This window comes from Schistocerca americana, chromosome 9 (assembly GCF_021461395.2).
Source record: "Schistocerca americana isolate TAMUIC-IGC-003095 chromosome 9, iqSchAmer2.1, whole genome shotgun sequence".
NCBI lineage: Eukaryota > Metazoa > Arthropoda > Insecta > Orthoptera > Acrididae > Schistocerca > Schistocerca americana.
The window spans coordinates 108,135,180-108,162,832 of record NC_060127.1 but is presented as its reverse complement, the minus strand read 5'-3'; the positions used below and the strand labels follow the sequence as shown (position 1 = coordinate 108,162,832).

The window sequence follows — 27,653 nt, the reverse complement described above, 5'->3', positions numbered from 1 at the left end:
AATATTCCTTCTTCATTTTCCAGTTTATGGATACGAAGACTTATTTCTGGCTGGTGAGAGAGACTCCATGATAATACTGCTTAATGTCTCATTCAATACTGAACTATCCACTGTCCTAATGAAATCCTTCCCCAGTGTGAGCTGTTGCTCTATCTCTATTGATCTCGTCACCATTAGGATGTTAAACCTCTATCTCCCTTCTCTCAGAGACTGCTGAGAATATTTTTGATGTTACAGATTGTTCTCATTCTGAAGTTCCCACTATCTAATGAGTTTAGTATAATCTGTATCACTGATATAAATATCCTTTGGTATACTCACTTAAGACTGAATCTGTGCCTTGCTCGCTAAGGGCTGTTACTATATATTTTGTTGAAATCTATCCAAAAGCTTACTAAAATTCTATGAATCCCTAGGTTACAATTCTATAACTGTGTTAACAACCTGCAACTTGTACACTGTGCTACAGCCACACACTCAACTCTCTGAGACAGCAGAAGTGTGTGTGTGTGTGTGTGTGTGTGTGTGTGTGTGTGTGTGTGTGTGTGTAGTGTCTACTGCTGACAAAGGCCTTAATGGCCGAAAGCTTTAATTGTGTGAATCGTTTTGTTGTGCCTATTGCGACTCAGCATCTCTGCTATATGGAGAGTAGCAACTTTCGTTCTCTGGTATTGTTACATTCCATCTTGGATTTTCCACTGTCCAGTTTATTGGTAGAATACTGTGGAAATACAATCAGTCTACAAAAGAGATTGCTTACAAACCACTTGTACGGCCCATCCTAGAATATTGCTCAAGTGTGTGGGACTTGTACCAAACAGGACTAACAGGGGATATTGAATGTGTATAGAGAAGGGCAGCACAGATGGTCACAGGTTTGTTTAATCCATGGGAGACTGCCACAGAGATACTGAAGGAAATTAACAGGCAGACTCTTGATGACAGACGTAAACTATCCCGAGAAAATATATTAACAAAGTTTCAAGAACTGGCTTTAAATGATTACTCTAGGGATATACAAGCTCCTACATATCACTCACATAGGGATCATGCGGATATGACTAGAATAATTACTGATGCACAGAGACATTCACACAATCATTCTTCCTGCACTCCATCTATGAATGGAGCAGGAAGAAACCCTAACAACTGGTACAATGGGATGTACCCTCTGCCATGCACCTCACAGTGGTTTGCAGAGTATAGATGTAGATAAAAATTGTCATATAACAGGGATATTCTAGTTAAAAAAGGACAGACTTATGAGTTTTACAAGTTTTAAATTTGGTACTTTTTACATGTTGTTTAAAAAGACTGGTCTTTTTACTGCACGCAACAATGTTTGTTGCCCATTATTACTTGGCCTCCATTTTTTTGTAGCCATGTATCTAAGGCCATATGTTTTTCACGTGATGGAAATGCCAATTATTGGAGATTTTTGATCATCATTTCAACTAATTGGCAGGTAAGAATATGTATTTCATTATTTACATTACAGTTACGTTCCTTAATGTATTTGCATAACAAGTATAAAATTGAAGTAGGTAAATTACAGGCTGGATAAATAATATAATACAACAGCATGAACTATCAGTAATTTACTTGTCTGTGTAAATGTGTAACTAATATCACCATTAAAAATTTCCAAATTTCAAACAATATTTTAAAAACTGAAAAACGTGTAACATGAGTCATATAATCTAAGTCATAGTTATATTTTTTAAGGTAAAAAGTATAGGATGCCCTTAGCAGCAGCAGCAGAAAGACAGAAAAGAAGGTAGGAAAAGTTAAAGAGTGAAGAAAATATGGAGAATTTAAGAAGAATCACCTGAAAGAAGCTGGAAAAAAGTAAACAGAAGCAGAAACAGAAGTTCCCGCATTTGAGTCCACATCAGCAATGACTGTTATTAGAAGAAAGAAGAGCTAAAACCAGGGAGTGAGTTAGAAAACATAGCACAATGTAAGATGCAAGATCAGCAACCTAGTAAAGTTGGTTTGTCCCTGTCTAATTCATGTAATGCTCTATGTCAAGCCATAGCTCCAGTAGCTGTTTGTGAGCTGTTCAGTGACTTGAGTGGAAATTCATCAGATGTAAAGTCTAAAAGACCCAGTCATGGCAGTAGTCCACAAAATAGTGGCCTTATCTCTGAAACTAGACTTCGTAACTGGGTTCTACATTTGTGACGATTCCAGTCACCATGCAGGGAGGACACAACAGTGATTAGATAATAATGAGAAAAAGACAGTTCATATTTGTCACTTCGTCATGTCCATGATGGAAACATATGAGGTAATCAAATAGGAACATCCTGAAGTTCAAACTGGAAAGCTAAGTTTGCAGAAGTATGGCCACCACATGTTCAATTAAGCAGCAAACTACCACATAATGTATGTTTGTGTTAATATCATGAAAATTTCATAAATGCTATAGGTAGGCTTTGTACGAAACTTGATAAAATTGTAGCTTACAGTAACACGTTTGTATCAACCATCATATGCCATCCACCCAGTGAGTTTTGTTGGTGGAATGAATGTAACACATGTCAAAAAGGTAGACGTTTTAATGAAGCCCGTAAAACTCACGAGCTGGAAATTGTGAATTTATATGGTATGTTTGTAAGATGGAGGAAAACAACTCTAAAATTGTTAAAGTCAAAGATGGAGGCTCTACAGCTGGTACAGTGAAATATATAATTTTTCAGTTTCTTCTTCCTTGCTATACGAAGAGAGCTCAGCCTGTATCTTATTATCAGCAATAGGAAACGGTTCTGAGCCAAGATTCTAAGAAGTTTGCGATGCTGCATATTGATTTTGCTGAAAATTACACTTCTGTTTATCAAGATGAGGTGCAAAGTGTTTATTGAGTACAAGCACAAGTTAGTTTTTCACTGTGTCACTGCAGCATTCAGGTTCTCATCATACAATTCTTGTTGTTTCAGACAGCTTAACCCATCCAAGGATACTCTGATTGCGTACATTAGCAAAGTACTGTCAACTATACCCAAAAATTTGAAGGTAGTGACAATCTGGTCAGACTGACCTGTCTCATAATTTAAAAAATATATATATTACTGCTGCTGTACCTAAAATGTACATTAGCAATAGGATGTCACAAATTTGTAACATGAGTCACAATATATATTACATTCTTGTTCTTTAATTTTAATGCTCTTCCCTGCCTAAATTCCAGATCTTTGACTGAATAACACAATAAATAATAATGATTTACAAAAGAAAATATAGGTTTATAGATTGATAAAAGGTCAATATAATAAAACACTGATTTCAAAATATAACACGAGTCACTGTGGAGTCTCCCAACATAATGGAATTTGTTGATTTGAATTCACACGCTTTAAAATAAAGTTAAAAAAATTACAGTTCAAATCATTTTTTAAGCAAGCCCTACATATCTGCTTACAAATATCATCAGGAAAACTTCCTTGATACAGGAGAAATGGTTAATCCTATCATCCTCGGTTTCTTGTACGTTGAAATTCACACATTTTAATGAAGTTGTCTGCCCTCAAGGATAAAACTGACCCCTAAATATGATCACCTTACTTCCATTAATCCAGATGTATTTGCCTAAATATGGTGTAAAACAAAAGTGTGATTAATTATCATTGATTACAAATTAAGACTGCGGCAACAATGCATTTAAATTCTTAGTCAGTCTTGGACAGTCTCTGTTGTTACAAGTGTTCTGTTTATTGCAGAAGTTTTAGATTGAGATTAGTGTTTTGCTTTAGCTGTAAAGAATGGACACAATTGACCAACACTTTATTAGACAGTGAACTTAAAGAATAAAGTGTCAGTCTGAACAGATAATCCATAACTAAATTAAAAATTAAACTATAATGGCTCTGAGCACTATGGGACTTGACTTCTGAGGTCATCAGTCCCCTGAAAACTTAGAACTACTTAAACCAAACTAGCCCAATGACATCACACTCATCCATGCCCGAGGCAGGATTTGAACCTGCGACTGTGGCGGCCGCGTCTTTCCAGACTGTAACGCCTAGAAACGTTCGGCCACTCCGGCCGGCAAAAATTAAACTGTAATGCCTATAACTTACCAAAGGTCTCCAGGTACAAGTCAGTGCTTACATGTGGATAAGGAAAGATTGGAAGAAGTGATCTTGTTAATTAAAAATAAGCTGCATTCTCTAAACTTCCAGGTGAACAGGATATGGAAGAGAAAAAGGAAACTGCAGCTGAAGCTCTGTTTCATATTTAGTGTCTCTAGTGGGAAAAAAAAGAAAAATGTTTTAGCTGTTCATGTTTTGAACATTGGTCCAAAATCATGCAAAACGTCATCAAATAAAAATGTATCTGGTCTACATAAAAAGGAATTGCCTGCAGGTACAAGTGATACAATTATCCTCAGTTGCTTCAAGTCATCAACAGCTAATGAAGAACTCTTTAAGTCCTGGAAAAATCTCTTCAAAAAATGTGATAATTCTTCATCAGAAAATGAGCTTGATGTAATGAAATTATCGGAGACTCTGGAAAGTGATGAAACTGATTTTGGCCCTTCGGACCATCCTTTTGCTGGAGATTTTCTACTCATGAAGTTGTGATGGTCAAGATCTTTTACCAATTACTTGTTATCGTGAAAGTAGTTTGGGGTAAAAGGGAAAAGCAAACTTTTCACTATCCTTGTTTTACTTAAAAAGTTGCAAGAAAGAAAAATTTAGCTGAAATAATGGGGCTTCACTCCACTGACCCAATGAAAACTACAACTGTTCCAAACGAGCATGATGTATTCATTGTCCCAGTCTGTTAAGTGATGGGCAAGCTGCTTCTACCAGACTTACAGGATGATGAGCGTAGAATTCTATACAAATTTCCAGGGAGGATTTTAGTACAAGAAGTTTACTGTTTTCTGACAGTGAAAGTGTTTTGTAGTATGTTATAAATAAAGGACTGATCATTATACTGACAGATATGTGTCTCAGTGGTACCTAGCTTGTCAACATTATACAAAACACCCAATTTTCAATGGAGATCATTGGGATCCCTTTACAGGGGTCATACTCATACTGCACTACATTAACATTTATCTCAGGATCATTCTGCATGTGTTTATAATAAAACAAATTTGAGGGGTCGCTGTAAACCCACATCACGTGGTAACATTGACCTATTTCAATTACTTTTTCTACTAACCTATGAAAAATTTAACACACACAGTCCACTGTGTAGAAATAAAGTAAAACAATAAAAATCACCATGAATAGAAACTGATATATGCAAGAGATACCCTACAGTAGCATAAAAAAAGGTGTGAATCCTACCCTGGGTGACAATTATTAGTGAGCAACAAAAATATGGCATATATTTAACTAATAAAGCGACAGTTCATATGGTTTGACGAAGGGCATTAGGTGGCTGAAACTGGTACAGATATAAAATTTCTTTTGTGTAACTGATTGCTGATTTTTTCAACAAAGAAGTAATGTAACTACAGGTTTGACCACCTCAACATTAAATAGAACAACGAGTTAAAAACAAAAGGAGTATCCAGCAAGCTATTTAGATAATTTATAAAAAAAAAAAAAAAAAAAAAAAAAAAAAAAAAAAAAAAAAAAAAAAAAAAAAAGGTTGGACTACAAAGAGCAGTTCCTCAGTGAAGCATATACACACACCCATAACATTTTCTTTGAGGCTAGACTCGTCCCTACTTTACTTTTGATTTTGGGTAGGAATTATCAACTTTCTCACACATGCATCACTTGCCCTCTGGAACACTTCAAAGTATGAGATGGTTTCCATCTCGATTACTTAACAGTAATGTAAATCAAGTGGATAACAGACAAACTGAAGTCACCTAGGATTTCTCATTTCACATTTTTTCCTCAGTAATTTGAAATTCTAATTTATCAGCACATTAAAATATATGTACGAGGGCGGTTCAGAAAGTAACCTCCGATTGGTCACAGTGCGGGTTGTGGGGGTGTAGCGACGCCATCTGTGCGTTCACGCACTCAACAGGTCAGTCGGCATCAAGCCGTGGTCGAGTGAACGTCGTACCTGCGCTAGTTTAGTTTTTGTGGCAGTTTGAAATGTGTGCTGCAATAGAAAACCCCCCCAAATGTGAAGTGCGTGCTGTCATAAGGTTTTTTACAGCCAAAGGATATTCTGCAGCAGCTATTCATTGTGAGCTTTGTGCCGTGTACGGACCAAGAGTTATGAGTGAAGGAGTTGTCCGTGAATGGGTACGTTTATTTAAAAGTGGACGAGAAAACGTTCATGATGAAGAGAGGAGTGGTAGACCATCATTGGTGACTGACGAACTCGTTCAGACAGTTGATGCAAAAGTTCGTGAAAATCGACGTTTCTCAATGTCGGAGTTGTCTACTGGTTTTCCACAGATTTCTAAGACTCTCTTGTACGAGATAGTGACAGCAAGATTGGGTTACCGTAAGTTCTGTGCACGATGGGTGCCCAAAATTCTTACCGACCACCACAAAACTCAAAGAATGGCCTCTGCATTAGACTTTCTGTCACGTTATGAGGACGAAGGAGAACCATTGTTAAACAGAATCGTGACCGGTGACGAAACCTGGATTAAGTACGTGAACCCTGAGACAAAAGAACAATCAAAGATGTGGGCACATTCAAATTCGCCTACCAAACCAAGAAAAGCCTCGCAAGATTTTTCTGCCAGAAAACTGATGGCAACGGTGTTTTGGGATGCCAAAGGGGTGTTGTTGGTTGAATTCATGGAACGTGGTACGACCATTAATCAAGACGTGTACTGTGAAACAATAAAAAAGTTACGACGGGCTATACAGAACAAACGCGGTATGCTGACTTCCGGTATCGTTTTTTTGCATGATAACGCCCGTCCTCACTCTGCTTGCAGAACAACGGCCCTTCTTGAGTCCTTCAAGTGGGATGTTATCAACCATCTACCTTACAGCCCAGACCTGGCGCCAAGTGATTATCACCTCTTCATGCATTTGAAGAAATGGCTCGGGTCACAGCGGTTTGATGACGACGAAGAGCTCAAAGATGCGGTGACAGGCTGGCTCCAGGCACAAGCGGGTGATTTTTATGCAGAAGGAATTTCAAAGCTTGTGAAGAGATACGATAAGTCCCTCAATCGCTATGGAGACTATGTAGAAAAATAGTGCAAAGATGTAGTTGTAAGATGTATATATTAAAATATTTTTATTTAACTTGGTGTATTTTTTTAAATCAACCGGAGGTTACTTTCTGAACGGCCCTCGTATGTTGTGCTTTCATCTCTGCAGCACACCAAATGAGTAAAAAATCTTGGTATCTGAAAACATAGAGGCTGCCAACTGTACAGACTTCGTCTTCAGTAGACCATCACTTGTCGGGAAAACAAATATATCACTGTGCGTTCAACCAGACGAATCACAATGGTTATTTACATCAAATGAAACAGTGTTTAGAACAGTAAGCAGCAACTAGTCACACACAAAACTTTGTGAGTAATGGCAGAGAAAAACATTGAAACCCTACGCTAAAGTAACTGTAAATGTAATATTTCTGCACTATTGGTGCCGTAGTAAGAATATATTTTTAATTATTTGTCTTTTACCTACAGAGAGTGGAGAGAGGCAGGAAGAAGTGGTTTGTTGAATAATGTGAGGGCGCTGAAGACAAGGTTATGAAATTAAGCAGGAAATGGATACAAGCAAAGAAGAATCCTGAAATATAACTCCCTCATGAGGAGGCAAAAAAACAGAACCTACAACAACAGACTGAATCTATTCAAAAATATCATAAAAAGCAACACTTAAAAAACATAAGGCACAGTCAACAAATTTACAATGTCAAATTCCAGAACCAATGGTGCTGGGTAGTGTCTTCTAATATCTAAAAAGTGGCAAGGTAGCTGGGAGTGATGGAATTCCAGCTGAGGTAGGCCTACTAAAATTTGGAGGAGAACTTCATTGGTGTTTATCACACCCGATCACCTGATACATGTAATCTGGAAAACTAAGACCACACCAACAGAATGGAAAGAATTATTCATGGTCATGATACAGAAAAAGAGGAGACAGGAAAGACTACTTAACGCAGCCTGTAAGATTTTGTCTTGTTTATTGCTAAATTACTTGAAACCGTATGCAGAAAATATAATCTGGGCTTATACAAATAACATTCACAGACACAGATCCAATACTGACAATATATCTGTAATCAGGGCAGTAAATCAAAGTATAGAAATGTAAACAAAAAATACATTCAGATGATTGTAAGACAGCTTATGGCTCCATTGACAGGCAAAGCCTATGGAATGTAGTGATGGATTTGGGATTTTCATTTAGGCCTAGTTTACATTTGGTAAATCTTTGTAAACTGTGCATGGATAACAGTGTGAGCAGATTTTTGATAAATAGCATTTCTCATATTGTTAACTGCAAATATATGCCCAAATCCATATGTGTAATCCAGACTATTCTTTATTGTAAACATGTATTTTGCAATAGGCCTATTTATTTTCTGTAACACTTATTACTTTGTAATATTTATTTATCTCTCAAAATTGGTTTTCTGTAGTGGAGTCTAAGTTACTGTATAAATAAATAAATAAGTAAATAAAATAAATCTATAATATAGGAGTTATTAAGGACAAATGAGTTGCATTTTATAAAATCTTCCTTAAGCTGGGTTCTACAGCTTGTACACTGGACACTTTGTATGTATAACCATCACAATGCTGCTAAAATATTTATGCTCTGCAACTAGTTTTCTCACTGTATCATTGTCTGGCAGACACTAGAATTTTAGAGTGGTGCATTTCACACACTGCCAAAATTTTAAAATATCTTATGTAGGCCATAGATATCTAACACTGTGAAAGTAAGTTGGCCTGGGGTACGGTACACAAATGTGACAGCTTTAGATAGATAGGGCCTATGCCTATACATCGTGCAGATACGGATATGCAGTACATGCCATTTTAAAATTCAAAATTCTGGTGGATGATGACACAGTGTCAAAACTAACTGCAGAACAATGAAACACTTAGCAGCTTTGTGGTGTGTATACACATCTTTAGAAATGAAAACAACCCTATTGTCAGTCCGGCTTTTTACATCCATGGGCAGGATGTCAATGGGTTTTATAACTATATATTTCATCTCGTTAATGAAAGACTCACACAATGCACGCACCTAATGCCAGCAGCATAGGTGACAAATGTGTCGCAAGCAAGAACATACACGCGAATGGGTAAATCTGAATTCTACAGAAATCTTTCACAGACCGAGAACTTTCGTATAAAGATCTTGTGCTAAATGCATCTTATCTATGTACACATTATATGAAACCGATGACCCAAGTAATTATGCCACAATTCACATTAGATCGTGAACGTCATTTCCTCCTCTACAACAAAGCTTTTGAGTCTTTCTTCAACAAAACGATGTTACGATATTATTCAGTAACCTACCATCAATTGCAAAAAATGTGCAATAATACAATAAATATCGTAGAAAATGTGCCTACAAACCACCAACAAAGAACAATGTCTCAGAAAATGCACGATCGAATATTTGCTATCACATTGACGAAAACCGACAAATTCACTGTCTTTTGTAACGTCGATAAATTTGCAAAACGTTATTTTTATCTATGCAATGAAAAGAGACGACACATTAGAATACTTCTCCAACCGCTGCTACCGGTATCGAAAATAACATGGTAATCTTGGATATGATATTTTTGGCTGACACTACCGTTCTCCGTATACTGTAATCAGGGAATGTGACAACACAATAGAAATACGAACAATACACACTGCAGAAGATTTTTGACGCACTTACCGTGTAACCTCCCCATACTACAACGTAATTTTTGTAGACTACGGCGACGTGTCCACTTCTTCTATGGATTCTATCGTAAGGAACGGTATACACTTCTTCTGTTGACATATTCAATTTTTTTCGCTTTGGCTCACAGTCACTATTTCACATACCAGTCACTTCTTCTTTTGCCAAACACCACAATTGGCAAACATGACGTGCACTGAAATTAGAAAACACTGTAGTGTTTTGTTTTTCCCAACAAAATCGATGTTTTAAAGAAATATCGACCTCATCTGACGTGGCGCGCATATTCGAATTCGTCGCGGGGTAGGCTTTCCGGTAATGATAGATTGCTCTCATTTCTCTGTCCCTAAACATTTGTCGTGCCACCTTAGTAAGCAGTTCTGCTGTTTCACACAGTAAATGGTTTAAGTGTCACTATTGTTTCAGAAAATCCAGAGCATAAATTAATATAATTACATTTTCATAGATTTCAAAATAACAACAGGCAAAGAGCATAAAACTTTTGTAAATATTTGAAATGCGAGATTTTTTGAGAAGCAGTCATGCTCAAATTCTTTGGAAGATAGGAGCACGTCAGTAATATTTTTTAAACCACATGTTGCATGGAACAGAAAAGCTTAGTACTTAGTACAGTTCGCTATCTGAATTACATCAAATGAACAGCCAACAACTGCACATTTGGCTCTCTACCGGAGATACTGAGTTTTCTCTCTTATGTAATCATTAGTATGCCGAAGACCTCCCTCTTCCCTATACGAACGAAACTAAGCTACGGAAAAGGTGTCCGAAGCTCTGACCGGACTACGCCGTCCTGAATGGACATCCAAGTTATTGACAAAGTGGGAACGTCGCGCATGCGTAAAACGTAGCGGACCGCGCAGTAAACCGTGCGGTCTCTTCGTATATGAACGTATCCGAAAAAGTAGCATATGGGGGTGATCTTTTCGATTAGAATTATTTCATATTGCCCGTACGCTTTATTGTCATATAAAAGTCCTATTGAAACTCGCATACGAGACAGTTATATTCTTCCCCATCAGAATCCTTCCTCATTTATCATTGTAAACGACGCCACTCATTTGTAAGTAATAACAAATGACATCAACAACTCTCACGCTCATTCTATTAAATATCTAATTCTCTTACAGAATAATGCCTCAGCCGTAAAAAATATCTTGAGAGCAAGCCGACATGTGCAATAACGGTATGTTCCACATCAGTATCACCTTAATAATAACTAACAAATAAAAAGGTAGAGGGAAGATTAATATTTAAAAAAAGATAGAATCTTTTAATTCAGAATAATGTGTGGAGACATTTACATAAATGAGTTTTAGTTTAACAGTTCTATTTTTTGTAACTGAGTTTTATATCATCGCTTGACAGAACCTGAGAACAATATTAAACAGAAAATACTTTCTGATGTTCGACATATGTTATGTGACGATCCCGATTTAAGTTGCTTGTAATTGTAATCTCTAACTATTTAGTTGAATCGACAACCTTCAAATTTCCATTATACAGGGTGTAATTTTTGAGAATAACTCCAAAAATAAGCTTCACACGAAAAAAATGTATAGAATCCAAAACCGATTATTTTCGAGGGGGATATCTGCTGGTGCTAAAATTAAACCCGCCTCCCACCCCAACCCGAGGGGGCTGGGGTGGGAGGCGGGCTAAGTTTAGCACCAGCAGATGTCCCCCTCGAAAATAATCAATTTTGGATTCTACACATTTTTTCGTGTGAAGCTTATTCTTCGAGTCATTGTGGTTTGTCAAGTTAAAATTTACATCCTGTATGTGGGATTGTCAGATTAAATTGTTAAAATTAACGAACATTACCTGGCAAAAGGATATGCTGCGTCGAGGGCTGAGGGTGAACACAATGAAACACTTAATTAACACTGAAAATTATATTTATTGTTGCTGATTACAGCTTCCAATTAATTTTTGTTATACTTAATTTTTTTGGTAAAAGTCGTTGCATTTGCAAATTTCGTATTACAACGCATACATAATTCTGCTTTTACGATACCGACACTCAGTTTTTTTCTAGCGTCAGACCACAAACCATTCAGGCGACTGAAGACTCTTTCCATACAGGCTTGCTGCACGGACCACCGTTATCCTTTTGATAATTTTGCAACTCAATAAATATATTGGTGATATGAATGGAATTCATCTAATACTTCGGTACTGAAAGCCGAAAACGGGGCTGAAATATCGAATTGTTGGGAAAAAAACCGTGCACCTGCAACCCAGATAATATACATCGTGAAACTGAAATTAGTGCTAACGTGGGGGACCTCACACTTTTTATTGTTTTGGGTCAATGCCACTTTTCACACCATACATATATCTTGTCTAAAGCATTTTGTAATTCGTCTTGACGTCTGATGACTTTACTAGACGGTAAACGACAGCATCATCTGCAAACAATCTAAGAGGGCTGTTTACATAGTCTCTCATATCGTTAATATAGATTAGAAATAGCGGAGTTTTATAACTTTTCCTTTGGGAACGCCAGATAACTTCTGCTTCACTCGATGGCTTCCCGTCAATTACTACGAGGTGCGTCCTTTCTGGCAGGAAATCATGAATCCAGTAGCGCAATTGAGATGGCACTACACAGGCACGCAATTTGGTTAAAAGCCGTTTGTGAGGATAGTGTTAAAAGACGTCTGGAAATCTAGAAATATGGAATTAACTTGCAATCTCCTGTCGATAGCACTCACTACTTCGTGTGAACCAAAGGTGAGTTTTATTTCACAAGAACGGTGTTTTCTGGATCCATGTTGACTATGTGACAATAGATCGTTTTCTTCGAGGCATTTCATAACATTCGAACGCAGTATATGTTCCAAAACCTAACTGGAAATTGATGTCATTGATATGAGTCTAGAACGCAGTGGATTAATTCTATTTCCTTTACCGTGCACTGATGCAGCGTGTGCAATTTCCCAGTCTTCAGGTACGGACCTTTCGTCGAGCGAGCGTTGTATGTGATTGTTAAATATGAAGCTGTTACATAAGCATACTCCGAAAGGAACCTCATTGGTGTCCAATCTGGACCAGCAGACTTGCCTTTGTTTAAAGACTTAAGTTGCTTCGCCACAACGGCTGTATCTAGCTCTAAGATACACATGTTGGTAGCTGTTCTTGATTTGAGACCTGTAATATTTACTGCATCTTTTTCGGTGAAAGAATTCCGGAAAACTGTCTTCAGCAGCACCGCTTTATTGGCGCTGACATCAGTAACATTACGATTGATGTCCTGCAGTGAAGGTACTGATATGTCTTGCTCCTGGTCAACTTTACCCAGAATCTTTTCGGATTTTCTGCCAGGTTTCGAGACAGAGATTCATTGTGGAAACTCTTAAAGGTATCTCGCATTGAATTCCGCACTAAATTTGGAGCTTCTGTAAAAAAATCGCCAGTCTTGGAGATTTTCTGTGTTATCTTAAAACTGGCATGTTTTTTCGTTGCTTTTACAACAATGTCCTGATCTGTTTGGCGCACCGTGGTGGATCTGTTCCGACTCATATTAATTTACTTGGTATGAATCCCTCAATTTTCGTCAATATCATTTATCTGAATTTAAGCTCCATCTGTTCTACGCTTACATAGTTAGTTTGGAAGGAACGGAGACTATCTCTTGGGAAGCTTCCAAGCGAATTTTTATCTGCTTTTTTAAACAGACATAATTTGTATTAGTATGATGAATTTGGATGTCACGGTATTCGGTCTCGCTACGACCTCGTGGTCAACAGGGCCCATATCTGTCATGATGCTCTCTATTTACTTAGCATTGTTTCTTACCAAGAGATCCAGTATGTTATCGCAAACATTTACACTTCGTGTGGGCTCCTGACAGAACTACTCAAAACAATTTTCGTGGAACGCATTTTGTACCTACCATTTTGTGCCTACTACAAACTATACGTATGTATTTCCGCCAAAATATCGAGAGGAGATTGAAGTCACCTCACCTATAATTGTATGAGTAGAGTACCTGTTCGAAATGAGACTCAAAGTTTCCTTGAACCCTTCAGCAACTGGAGGAGCCAATTATTAATTTATTCTAGGTTTCGAGGTGACATGTACCCATAGTAACTTGCAGCAACTATCTGTTTAAATGTCACTAGACGATTACCACTTCATAAAGTAACAAAGATGTCACCACCAATTGAATTTAATCTGTCCTTTCTGAAACCTTTAGGTCCTCAGCAAAATTTCACCCGAACTTTTCTCCGGCTTTAGCCACCTTTTAGAGACTATATCAATTTCTGCTTCAGTACTTTCTACGAGAGCATGGAGCTCTATTTATTTCGCAACATAGGTCCCAATTTACAATTATAATACCAATGTTTTCTAGGTCTTCCTTCGCCCTATGTTTGACCTGCACCCTTTGAGATTGAACCCCTGTTTTAACACTTTCGCAGCCCCCTGCTCGAGCGTTTGGGATCCCTATCAGGTCGGATTGAGGGAGGACATAGAAGCAATTCAGAGGCGGGCTGCTAGGTTTGTTACTGGTAGGTTTGATCATCACGCGAGTGTTATGGAAATGCTTCAGGAACTCGGATGGGAGTCTCTGGAGGAAAGGAGGCGTTCTTTTCGTGAATCGCTACTGAGGAAATTTAGAGAACCAGCATTTGAGGCTGACTGCAGTACAATTTTGCTGCCGCCAACCTATATTTCGCGGAAAGACCACAAAGATAAGATAAGAGAGATTAGGGCTCGTACAGAGACATATAGGCAGTCATTTTTCCCTCGTTCTGTTTGGGAGTGGAACAGGGAGAGATGATGCTAGTTGTGGTACGAGGTACCCTCCGCCACGCACCGTATGGTGGATTGCGGAGTATGTATGTAGATGTAGATGTAATCTATAAAACACCCCCCAGTCCGTTCCACACGGCATATGGGCCCCTGATCTACTAATCGGAATTTGATACCCCACCATCCTATGGTGCAAGTGAAAGAATCTGCAAATTACATGGTCGCAGAACCATCTGAGCTTCTGATTCAGACTCTCCACTCGTCTCTGTACCAAAGCTCCTATCAACAATGCTACGGATGATGAGTTTCGCCTTCTTCTTGCAAGCAAAACTCACTTTTTTTACCACTTTAGATAGCCGGCGGAAACCTCTTCTGGTCCAAAGTGACATCCGTCATTAGTACCAACATGAGCTACCACCTGTAATTGGCTGTACGCCATGCTCTTCATGCCATACGGAAGGATCTGTTCCATAACTGGGATGACTCCTCTCGTTATGCACACAGTGTTCACAATGGACTTTTTCCCCTCCTTGGCGGTCACATGCTTGACACTGGAGTTCCCAACTACCAATAATTCCACCCTCTTTGAATATCTGGACCTGTAGGCCGAGAGTCTTCCTCTGAAATAGGGCAAGCCTGTTGGTAACGTGTGCGGTCTAGAAACTAGTGAGAACGATGGTACTGTGGCCTCCTGGTAGCGTTCTAGGTAAGGATATAAATGCAGAGGAGATAGAATAGGAAGTGATGTGAAGAAGGAATGTAGGATGAGAGTTGGAAAGGGCCAAGAGTCCAGGATAATGTGGGTTGGTGCTTTTATTTGGAGTGGAAGAAGTAGGATACGTTTTAACTGATAGGATGAATACATTTTACGAATGGTATGGGAGAGGAAAACTGCTGATATTATGTGCATGGACATCTACATCTACGTAATTACTCTGCTATTCACGATAAAATGCCTGGTAGATGGTTCAATGATTCACCTTCAAACTGTCTCTCTACCGTTCCACTCTCGAACGGAGCGCGGGAAAATCGAGCACTTATTTTTTTCTGTGCGAGCCCTGACTTCTCTTATTTTATCGTGATGATCATTTCTCCCTATGTAAGTGGGTGCCAGCAGAATGTTTTCGAAATCGGAGAAGAAAACTGGTGATTGAAATTTCATGAGAAGAACCCGTCGCAACGAAAAACGCCTTTGTTTTAATGATTGCCACTCCAATTCACGTATCATGTCTGTGGCACTATCCTCCCTATTTCGCGATAATACAAAACGAGCTGTCCTTCTTTGTACTTTTTCGATGTCATCCGTCAGTCCCACCTGATGCGGATCCCGCACCACACAGCAATACTCCAGAATAGGGCGGACAAGCGTGGTGTAAGCAGTCTCTTTAGTAGGCCTGTTGCACCTTCTGTGTGTTCTGCCAATGAATCGCAGTCTTTGCTATGCTCTACCCACAACATTATCTATGTGATCGTTCCAATTTAGGTTATTTGTAATTGTAATCCCTAAGTATTTAGTCGAATTTAGAGCATTCAGATTTGTGTGACTTACCGCGTAATCGAAATTTAGCGCATTTCTTTCAGTACACATGTGAATAACTTCACACTTTTCTTTATTCAGGGTCAACTGTCACTTTTCGAAAAATACACATATCTTATCTAAACCATTTTGCAAGTCGGTTTGATCATCTGATGACTTTACAAGACGGTAAATTACAGCATCATCTGCAAATAATCTTATAGGGCTACTCAGATTGTCTCATATGCCGTTAATATAGATCAGGAACAATAGAGGGCCTTTAACACTTCCTTGGGGAACGCCGGATATTACTTCTGATTTACTCGATGACTTACCGTATATTACTACGAACTGTGACCTTTCCGATAGGAAATCAGGAATTCAGTCGCACGACTGAGGCAATATTCCATAGGCACGCAGTTTGGTCAGAAGACGCTTGTGAGGAACGGTGCCGAAAGCATTCTGGAAATCTAAGAATACGGAATCAATTCCATATCCCCTGTCGATAACACTCATTACTTAATGAGTATAAAGAGCTAGTTGTGTTTCGCAAGAATGATATTTTCTGAATCCGTGCTATGTGTCAATAAACTGTTTTCTTCGAGGTACTTCATAATGTTCGAATAAAGTATATGTTCCAAAACCCTACTGCAAATGGACGTTAGTGATATGGGCCTGTAATTCAGCGGATTACTCCCGTTTTTGGGTATTTGTGTGATTTAAGCAATTTTCCAGGCTTTAGGTACGGATCTTTCTGTGAGCGAGCGGTTGTATATACACACATCAAAAAAAGTTTTGCATCACCCTGCTTCCCAGAACTCCTGAAGATAGACGTTGACTGTGGATATTGGATCATAGACACAGAAATAAGGGCTAGAATCTTCCTCGTAACTGAGCAAGTCGCGCCTGACGTGGTGCAGAGAGTTTGGCAGGAAATCGACTTCAAATGGGATGTGTGTCGCGTAAAAAAAATGGAAGTCACGTTGAATAAGGTAAACAGCTTGGTGTGTGTTGCTATAAAGTGCCACCAAAAACCGTGGATGTAAGTTATATGAATGAGTTTTCAAAGTTGTAAAGTAATTGTTGATACAAATAATAAAAATGCAACTGAAAGGGAATACAGACGTGTAAAAAATGAGATTGTAAAGAAATATAAAATGGCTAAGCAGGAATCAGGGAACGCACAGAGACGGTGATTTGAGCACGTACAGAGCCATACAGACACGAATGGAATGGGACAGATAACAATCGATAATGGTGGTAGGCAGTATCTTCGACCATGCACAGTACAATGGCTAGTAAGAAATATAAAATTAAGAAAACGTTATAAGATTGAACTAAAGTTATTGCGTATGAATGAAATTGTTAACACCTTATTGCTGTGCACTTTCGTATCTTCACGATAAAAATTTGCAACTATTAAATTGAAAAACTTTCGTCATGTTCCGTATAGGGTGATTCCGCTAAGGCGATCATTCCGCATGTTTTTGGAGTCGTTGGAGATGCCTTAATTCTTTTTAACCCAGATGAATTGTAAGAAAAAAGTCCTTTCTAAACGACGTAAACTGTCTCATCATAGCAACTGATATCGGTATCAACATCGCTTTCTGAAACGGAACTATACTAATTTCTACCGCTAGTGTGAGAGATCTCAGAGAAATGAATTCAGATGTGTTTCACCCCCCGAAATGCGAAAAATAGTTTCGAGGGAATTGCAGTATTCAGAACTTAGGCTTCGGTGTGAGCAGCACAGACAATATTCACTTCCGTAGTCTGCTTTTTTTTTTCACGCTTGAAATAACTTTATCAAACGCGAGTTGTATGGGCGATGGAATGATTAGGAAAAACTTTGTGTTCATAGGAAAAAAATATAGATATTATAAATGCTTGTGGGATCGAAGATCCCCATGCCTAGAAACAGCTCCGCTAATAACCGTAATACTAGAATTGGGGAAAACATTCACATTCCAAGAAAAAAAGGAAAAGCCTGAAGAATCTTTGTTACCGAGGGTAGAACTACATAAAATCTGCCGCAATGCATTAAACTCGTGAACTTCATTTCCAACATATAGAAACACTGTTAAAGAATATTTTATTGACAACAACTTTTATTCAGTAGAGGAGCATTAGTCTGCATGACTGTGAACAGTGAATAAGTAACAAGTGTTGACCGAATGAAAATGCAACGAACTTTATGTGGATCTCATTTATTTGACAAAATTATTTCTTCGTTATGTTATGTAAGTGAATAAATTTAACACGATATAATGAAACTCATGCGAAGTTCGAAATTACAGAAGAATGTTCACTCATTAAAGGTGGAAGCCAACATCTACCATAGTTGTAAAAATGTATTTGCCAACTAGCTCCACAGCTGACCAACAGAACTGAAGAGTGTATGAGAAGATGAAGGAAATTACTCAGATAGTTAAGGAAGACGAAAATTTGATTGTTATGAATGACTGGAATTTGATTGTAGGAGAAGGAAGAGAGGGAAAAATAATAGGAGAAAATGGACTGGGGGAAGGAATGAAAGAGGAAGCCATCTGGTAGAATTCGGTACAGAGCATTATTTAGTATCGCTAACAATTGCTTTAAGAAATGATGAAAGAAGGTTGCATGTATGGAAGAGAACTGGGGCTCTGGAAGGTTCCAGACAGATTATAGAATGACAAGTCACAAATTTCGAAAGCCAATATAAAATGGTAAGACATTTCAAGGGCAAATGTGGACTCTGACTGTGATTTGTTGGAAATGAATTGCAGATCAAACTCCAGAAATTGAAAAATGCACGAAATTAAAATGATGGGACATAGATAATAAAAGGAACCGGCGGTTGCTGAGAGTATTAATGAGAGCATTAGGCAAAGTGGGACTGAAGAAGGGGAAGAAACACAACAAAAGGCGACTGGGTAGCTTTGAGACACGAAATAAGAAAGGTAGCAAAGGATAACACCTGCAAACAGAGAAGGCCTAGTAGAAACCCTTGGATAACGTAGGTGACGCTCGGTTTAATTCAGGAAAGAAGATAACAAAAAAAGGCAGTCGAAAAGGATAACAGACGTGTGAAAAAAAGATTCACAAATAATAGCTGAGCGGGAATGGGTAGAGGATACATGCAAGGAATATGCTGTTTGAAATTCTGAGGGCAATAAGGGTACAATATACAGAGAAGTTATTTAGAACTTGTACAGAAACCAGACGGGAGTTATAACAGTCCAGGGGCAAAAAGAGATGAAGTTGTTGAGAAGGAAGTAAGACATAGTTGTAGCAAATCTCTGATGTTCAGTCTGTACATTTCGGAAACAGTACAGGAAACTAAGGATAAATCCGGAAAAAGAATTAAAGTCGAGGGAGAAGAAACAAAAACTTTGCGGTTTGCCAGTGACATTGCAATTCTGTTAGACGGTAAAAGATTTCGAAGAACAGTTGAACGGAATGGACAGTATCTTCAAAAGAGATTATAAGATGAACAATAGCTATAGTACCTCGAAAAGAGATTATAAGATGAACAAAGCAGAAGTAAATCAAGGGCAATGGAGTGTATTCGATATTAAATCAGGCGATGCTGAGAGAGATAGATTGGAAAATGAGAAACTAAATGTAGTAGATGAGTTTTGATACTTGGGCCGTAAAATAACTGATGTTGGCCGAAATAGAGAAGATATAAAATGCGCACAGTCAATAGCAAGAAACGCATTTTTGAAAAAGAGGAATTTCTTTATATCTAATAAAGATTTAAATGTTAGGAATTATTTACTGACGTGAAACATGGGCGATTAACAGTTGAGACAGTAAGAGAATAGAAGCTTTTGATATGTAGTGCTACAGAAGAATGTTGAAGGTTAGATGGATAGATCACGTAACTAATGACGAGATACGGAATAAAATTGGGGAGAAAAGGAATTTGTGGCACAACCTGACTAATAAAGGCATCAGTTGATAGGAAATATTAGAGACGTCAAGGGATCATCGATTTAGTATTGGAAGGAAGTGTGGGAGGGTAAAAATTGTGGAAGGAGGCACAGTGGTAAGTAAAGTAAGTTGCATTAGTTACTTAGAGATGAAGAGGCTTGCATGGGACTGACCAGCATGGAGAGCTTCATCGAAACAGTCTTTGGACTGAAGACCACAACGCTGATAACAACAAATTTTACATGTAAGCGAGCGAAATCCACACAATGTAAATTGTCAAAGGACAGATAAATAAATCAAATAAAATCAATTTGGCACTCAACGTTTCAACTGGATGAGTGAGTACAAAAATAAATTTTTGATGTGAGAGCATTTGAAAACGTGAAGTACTTATTAACATTTCCAAGATTTCCAATGGAACTGAGGAAAAAATTAGCTAAATGTTATGTCTGGAACGTTGTATTATACAGCAGTGAAAAGCATGGAGAGTTAAAAAGAAAGAAGAAAGATACTTAGAAAGTTCTTAAATGGGGGTTTGGAGAAGAATGCTTGTGGTGAAGTGGACAAGTAGATTTGAGAGTGGAGAAGGGACAAAGAAAATAGGGGAAGAAAGGAGATTATTAGAAGTGATCAGAAAGAGGAAAAAATTTGGCTGCGACAAATAATTACACTCACAAAAGTGGGAGGATTGAGATGATATGGCAGGAAGAGAATTGGAATGATGGACAACATTAGAAGAGAACGAAATTACAAATGGATGAAGGAAGATACTCAGAACAGGACATGATGGAGAGCTGAAACCTGTCATAATACAGATACACAGGAGAAAAAACGAATGCTGATTCATAGAAACAAGAATTGAGAAAACACTGGGTATTAAAAAAAACCAATCCAGTTGGTAAAATTGGGTTTTTATGGGTTTTATTGTTTTTAGGAGATTTTTCTTACACTGAAAGTTAAATAGTTCAGTTTAAATTCTTATGATCAATATACTCAAAACATTAACCCATGCTTTTAAGGACTTTATTCTAAATAATGAAGAAATTGTAACAGAGCACTCTTAAGAAGTCTTTACTAACGTTAACAAAATCTTGGATCATGTTGTAATTTATTAAGATGCCACTCATATTCTCTGACAACTGTCGGTGGTTTGTAGAGCCCTGGACCTTCTTCAAGCAGACAGCACCAATACCGCACAAGCTGTTAAACTAAGGATTGATCTTTTTAGAAAGTCCTGGTATGGGATCCAGGATCGTTGTTTGTCTTCAGTCTGAAGACTGGTTTGATGCAGCTCTCCATGCTGCTCTATCCTCGCAAGCATTTTCGTCTCTGAATAACTTCTGCAACCTACATCCTTTTAAACCTGATTACTGTATTCATCTCCTAGTCTCCCTCTACTATTTTTACCTCTCACACTTTCCTCCAGCATTGAATTGATGATCTTTTGATGTCTCAGAACGTGTACTATCAACCAGTCCCTTCTTTTAGTCAAGTTGTGCCACAAATTTCTTTTCTCCCCAATTATATTCAGTACCTCCTCATTAGTTGCGTGATCTACCCATCTAAGCTTCAGCATTCTTCTGTAGAACAACATTTTAAAAGCTTTTACTCTCGCCTTGTCTGAACTGTTTATTGTCTGTGTTTCACTTCCATATAAGGTTATACTCCAGATAAATACCTTCGGAAAAGAATTTCTAACACTTAAATCTGTATTCGATATTAACCAATTTCTCTTTTTGAGAAACGCTTTTCTTGTCATTGCCAGTCTACATTTTATATCCTATCTACTTCGACCATCAACAGTTATTTTGCTTCCTAAGTAGCAAAACTCATTTACTACTTTAACTGTCATTTCCTAATCTAATTCCCACAGCATCACCTGATTTAATTCGACTACATTCCATTATCCTCGTTTTGCTTTCGTTTATGTTCATCTTATATCCTCCTTTCAAGACACTGTCCATTCCGTTCAACTGCTCTTACACATCATTTGCTGTCTCTGACAGAATTACAGTGTCATCGGCAAACGTGAAGGTTCTTATTTCTTCTCCATGGATTTTAGTTCCTATACCAAATTCCTTCCTCTACTGCTTGCTCAATGTACAGATTGAATAACATCGGGGATAGGCTACAACCCTGTCTCACTCCCTTATCAACCACTGCTTCCCTTTCATGCACCTCGACTCTTCTAACTGTCATCTGGTTTCTGTGCAAATTGTAAATAATCTTACGCTCCATAAATTTTATGCTTGCCACCTTCAGAATTTGAAAGAGAGTATTCTAGTCAACCTTGTCAAAAGCTTTCTCTAGGTCTACAAGTGCTAGAAACGTAGACTTGCCTTTCCTTAACCTATCTTCTAAGAGAAGTCGTAGGGTCAGTATTGCCTCGCGTGTTCCTACATTTCTGCAGAATCCAAACTGATCTTCCCCGAGGTCGGCTTCTACCAGTTTTTGCATTCTTCGGTAAAGGATTCGTGTCAGTATTTTGCAACCACAACTTATTAAGGTTCACACCTGTCAGCACCTGCTTTCTTTGGAAATTATATTATTACATTCTTCTTGAAGTCTGAGGGTATACATCTTGCACACCAGGAGCCATGGCTGGCTGTTCCAAGAATATCAGCAGTTCTGACGGAGCGTTGTCTACTCTGGGACCCTATAAGAACGTAATAAAAAAAACGAAAGGAAAAAGCACTGGAATCCTTTCACTACATTGCTAGCATGCTAGATCCAAGATTCAGAGGAGAAGATTAACTGGTCAACAAGAGTAAAGTGCAGAAAACTGGTTCACAGAGATGCATTCAGAGCGGATTGCAAGTGCTATGTCTTTTAGGATAGCAGATTCTGATTATTTTCCTGTCACTATGTTTCCGATGCATTTTAACACAATTCCGACCAAACAAATGGTGGAAGATAATGACTAAAAACAGCATAGAAGGAAACTTAGCAACAGCATTCATTACTTTTGTGAGAAGCCTATTTCTTGCCCTGCCAGTACTGCAACGAGTGAGAGAATCTTCTCCACCTACAGGTTTGTTTGGTCAAAACTACGAAACGATTTAGGAGAGAAAAGAGTTGATTAATTAGTGAAGATCTATACATTTCTGCCTGCTTCAAAAACGTGCTAAACTGTACTTTACAGTCATTACGATTCTACGTTGACCTTAAAGTTTTTTTCTAGAAGTTAAATATTTCTTATATTTCAAGAAAAGTTAAAATACAGTGTTAATAAAATAAATTCTTGTGACAGAGAATAGATGCTTCCAATAAATGTGACGGCTCTTTTTAATTTGTGTAAAGCTAACTATATATCATTTAGTATGATATATATCATTTAGCCTGATCCAAAAAGGGTATTTTTGGCTCAAAAACGGGCTGTTCGAGCTATGTGTGGTGTAAGTTCGAGAACCCCTTGTCGACCCCTATTCAATAGTCTGCGAATTCTGACAGTATCTATTTTCTTTAATGTCGTTTGTTGTTAGCAATATTAGCTTATTCCCTAGAGTTAGCAGCATTCACTCAGTTAATAGTAGGCAGAAATCAAATCTGCATGTGGAATGCATTTCCTTGACTCTTATGTAGAAAGGAGTGCAGTATTCTGATGCATCCATTTTCAAGAAGCTACCACAAGAACTCAAAAATCTTAGCAGTAGCCCAAAACACTTTTAAGTCTAAACTGAAGAGTTTCCTCATGGCTCACTCCTTCTATTCTGTCGAGGGGCTCCTGGAAGAGCTGAAAAATTAAGCAAATTCCAGTGTTACATTGTTGATTTTCTTTATTTAAACGTACGAATTGTCTCCTGAATATGTTACTTATATTTCATTTTATCTGTTTCTACTATCGTGTTATAATGTCATGTATTAACTCGTTCCATGACCGTGGAGACTTCTCCTTAATTGGTCCCACGGAACAATAAATAAATAAATAAATTTTCATAACTAAAAACAGTTGGGTTTTATTGATAGTTTGGCACGATTTTTATATGTTTTTTTAAAAAAATAAACCTCATGGTTCCTTGGGTAGAATTGAATTACAACAACCCTGATAGGAACGAGCGGGTAAGGGCCATGTACTCTTAGACATAATATTTCTACATGAAGTTACTTATTTCTCAGTTTTTATTTACTTTTTCTTTCACACGGAGTCTGACTGGCTATCGATCACAGGTACTGTGGTAGCTGGTCTCATGATATCCAGCTGTCGAAGGAAAATATGAATATTCACCACCAACAATGCGCTGTAGAGAATTGGTGCAAGAGTTAGTCCCACTTTCTGTGATTCACGGTGTTGTGACTAGCGTACAAGACCTGAGGATTCAATCTGCCCGAGTTGTTCATGAGAGAGTCGGACTGCAAAAAAAAGCCAAGCTTCCCCGTTGGTCCATACATCTGCTGGATTTGGTAGACTTTTCAGTAGCCTATCACCGAAAGTGTTACTTCTTAGAAAACAAATTATCTAACAGGCAGAGTACAAAGTCGAGAAAGGTGAGAATGTCACGTCCTCCAACTGTGAAGAAATCGCTAAGAGTTATAACGGGCAGGGACGCGGGCATTTGCGTCACAACAGGCCGAAAAATCAATATTACATTCTGCGAGGATGGAAGACGGCGGAAGCCTTAAAGTTGCAGGATACGTGGCGCTGTTGTCGGGGAAACAAAATGTAATCCTCTAAAACAGCGAATGGTTGGTTTACAATAGGAGTTTTCAGTGTCAGACCGTTTCATTGTCAAAAAAGACTTGCACTTTTCAAGAGCGTCAATAACGTGATGTCACAACAAGCGGATTCCCAGACTCATTGCTGCTTCAAAATTCACGCAGCTGCTTTGGTGGTTACCCGTTATTCTAGAAGTTCAAATACGGAAGTTTTCACCAGCTGCGGATTTTTAAACTGGCGACTTCACAACTCCCCCCCCCCCCCCCCCCCCCCGAACAGAATTTCTTCTTCTACTGACAACACAAGAACTTTTTGTTTTCAAGAGTTAAGCATTCGTTTCATCTAAGTACGCCCTTTTAGCTGACAGCTTCCTTCGTCGTCTAATAGTTGTACCATTGACTACTACACCAGATAGCCGTGGATTTTGTGTGACTAAAGTGTCTGAGTGCGGGTCCAAGATTAATCTACATTCTTTCATTTGTTAGAGAGCTTCATTCGCGCTGTAGTGGCTAGTGTCATTCATTGACTACTAACCCGCCTAGTATTGGTTTTGATTTTTCTGTGATGGAGAAGTCTTCAACAGGGGTTCAAAAAATTCTCGTTTGGACAAATGTTGAGCCACTTGGATACGTAACCATCGGTCTCAATATGGAATATGCGAGGGCTTTCAAGAAATTATAAGCCGCACAGCATTAATTCAGTTTCATTTATCTGACGATGCATTTTTCACCAACAATTGTCTACATCGAAATGTAGAATCAAAAACTACTACGTCAAAAATATCTGAAAGATAGCATAGAGTATCTTACACTGCACTGAAAGAAGTGGAAAGAAGTTGTTACACAATTAGGAATTTATTCTAGAGCATCTACGGAATGAAGCAGCGGCAACTTCACAACTAATTAAGAGTCGTTACTGCCTTGCTGCGCACTTGCAGAGAACTGGTGTGTAATCTCCGCACAGTATGTAATTTGTAATAAAGTGGACCTTGCTTTGAACTGGCACCATATGCTAACTTGTAAAAAGTTACAACACTGGCAAATGCTGTAATGAGAAGCTTTTAAACAGACAACTATGTACCAACGTCATGAGCGTTTAAATCAATAACATTAAATAATGTCTAAATCAAATAACTTTCCCAGTACGTACACCGAGTTACGTGGAGGAATTGGAACGAAAATTGGCTAGGAGATTGAATCAACTAGAAAAGTTTTTCTCGTGCTTAACTACAGTTAATTAAAATGAAATACGATCTGAAATGAATGCTTACCTCTTTCTGTTGAAAGTCAGGGCATAAACTACGCATCAGAAATATGCTATGCTACCAGTTAAAGACACTGTTGCACCGTCGTCATCCTCTTAACTAATGCGCCACATAGCTTTGCTTGCGATGACAGCCCATTACTAATGGAATTTATGCTGGAGAGCAAGAGCGACGACAAACGCACGTCGGCCGACATTTTCGCAGGATGCCACCTTCCCCTCTGAGTCCTGAATTGACGTAGGGGCCGGGAGCGCGCAGTTCAGCAGGTGGCCGCCGGATGGCGCGCACGCTGCTGGCCGATCAATGTAATTGAGCCAGATTGCCTAGCAACGGGAGAATGTGCGCAGATGGGTGCGTTCATTTTATGGCTCGAGGGGAAGTCGCGAAATGGGCGTGTCGCATGCAAGTGTTACGCCAACTTTGTGTTTCGAGATTTACCCCTCTTAACCATTGCGCAATACTAGTTCGAGCGTCGTAATCCGTCTTATACAGTCCCATTGCCGTAGCCACCCAGAGTTGAAATGGGTCACATCTGTTGCCTTTACTAATTCGTTCACTTTTGGGCAGAGTCTTTAAAAAATCGATGTTCACTTAGATTGCAACGTGAGTTGAGAACTTGTGATACGGGTGTTTTCCTTGCCTTCAACTGACACAAGTGACTTGATCTAATTGCAGAATTATTGAATTGTTTCCCGATGTACAGATTGTCATTTCAGTCGCCTGTTCAACGCTACGCACCGAATTAACGATCACATAAATAATCAACTTCAAAAATACATAAATATGATAACAACAGGGCAAAGTAAATAGTACCAGACTGACTAAATTTCACAAGAACTGCATGGCATGTTGTTTCCTTATATTGTTCGGTATTAGTCCGTTGCCCCGTAGTATTGAGAAGTACTCTCAATGTTCCGTACCTCGATGGGTGAAAACGAAACCTATGTAGGATTGCTTTGCTGTCCAACTGTTAGAAACCCATTCTCTCAGGAGCGGGTAGACGTGTCACGGTGAAATGTATGTCATATTCTCAGCTCTAGAGCACTTCGGCGGTATAAAGTACTGAAGCTTCTCAATAAGCGCAATCAAAGGATACGGCCATTTATTACACATATTTTCATACTCGCAAACTCACTCATCAAAACCTATACAGTACTTCCCGTTGGCCTAGAATTATGAAAATTGGCAAAAACGCAGTTTTCACAGTACAACCAAAGGGGAAAAAAACGAAAACGGCAAATTTGTAATTATATCACACGAAAAAAAAATTTCCATCATTTTTTATCTGAGTGTCTGTCCGTCTGTTAAGATTCTTTTTCTCGCAAGCAGGCAGACTTGTCTCGGAATGTTTGTTTCACATACAACTTGAAATGTCATACACTACTGGCCATTAAAATTGCTAAACCAAGAAGAAATGCAGATGATAAACGGGTATTCATTGGGCAAATATATAATACTAGAACTGACATGTGATTACGTTTTCACGCAATTTCAGTGCGTAGATCCTGAGAAATCAGTACCCAGAACAACCACCTCTGGCCGTAATAACGGCCTTGATACGCCTGGGCTTTGAGTCAAACAGAGCTTGGATGGCGTGTACAGGTGCCCATGCAGCTTCAACACGATATCACAGTTCATCAGGAGTAGAGACTGGTGTATTGTGACGAGCCAGTTGCTCGGCCACCATTGACCAGACGTTTTCAATTGGTGAAA

At 38.5% G+C, this 27,653-nt stretch overlaps 1 protein-coding gene across 3 annotated transcripts in view; it reads right to left on the bottom strand.

The window, feature by feature from the left end:
* LOC124550989 (kelch domain-containing protein 2-like) overlaps window positions 1-26,157 on the bottom strand; it is a 121,852-nt gene extending 95,695 nt beyond the window's left edge. For 2 of the 3 annotated variants that reach the window (XM_047125817.1, XM_047125819.1), the window contains exons 1-2: window positions 25,947-26,157; window positions 9,810-10,011 (exon numbers count right to left, since the gene is read on the bottom strand). In XM_047125817.1, coding sequence (XP_046981773.1) covers window positions 9,810-9,917 — 108 coding nt within the window. In that variant the 5' untranslated portion in view covers window positions 9,918-10,011; window positions 25,947-26,157. The remainder of the gene's footprint in view (window positions 1-9,809; window positions 10,012-25,946) is intronic. The other variant, XM_047125820.1, reaches the window with a different exon arrangement.
* Window positions 26,158-27,653: the final 1,496 nt, after the last annotated feature.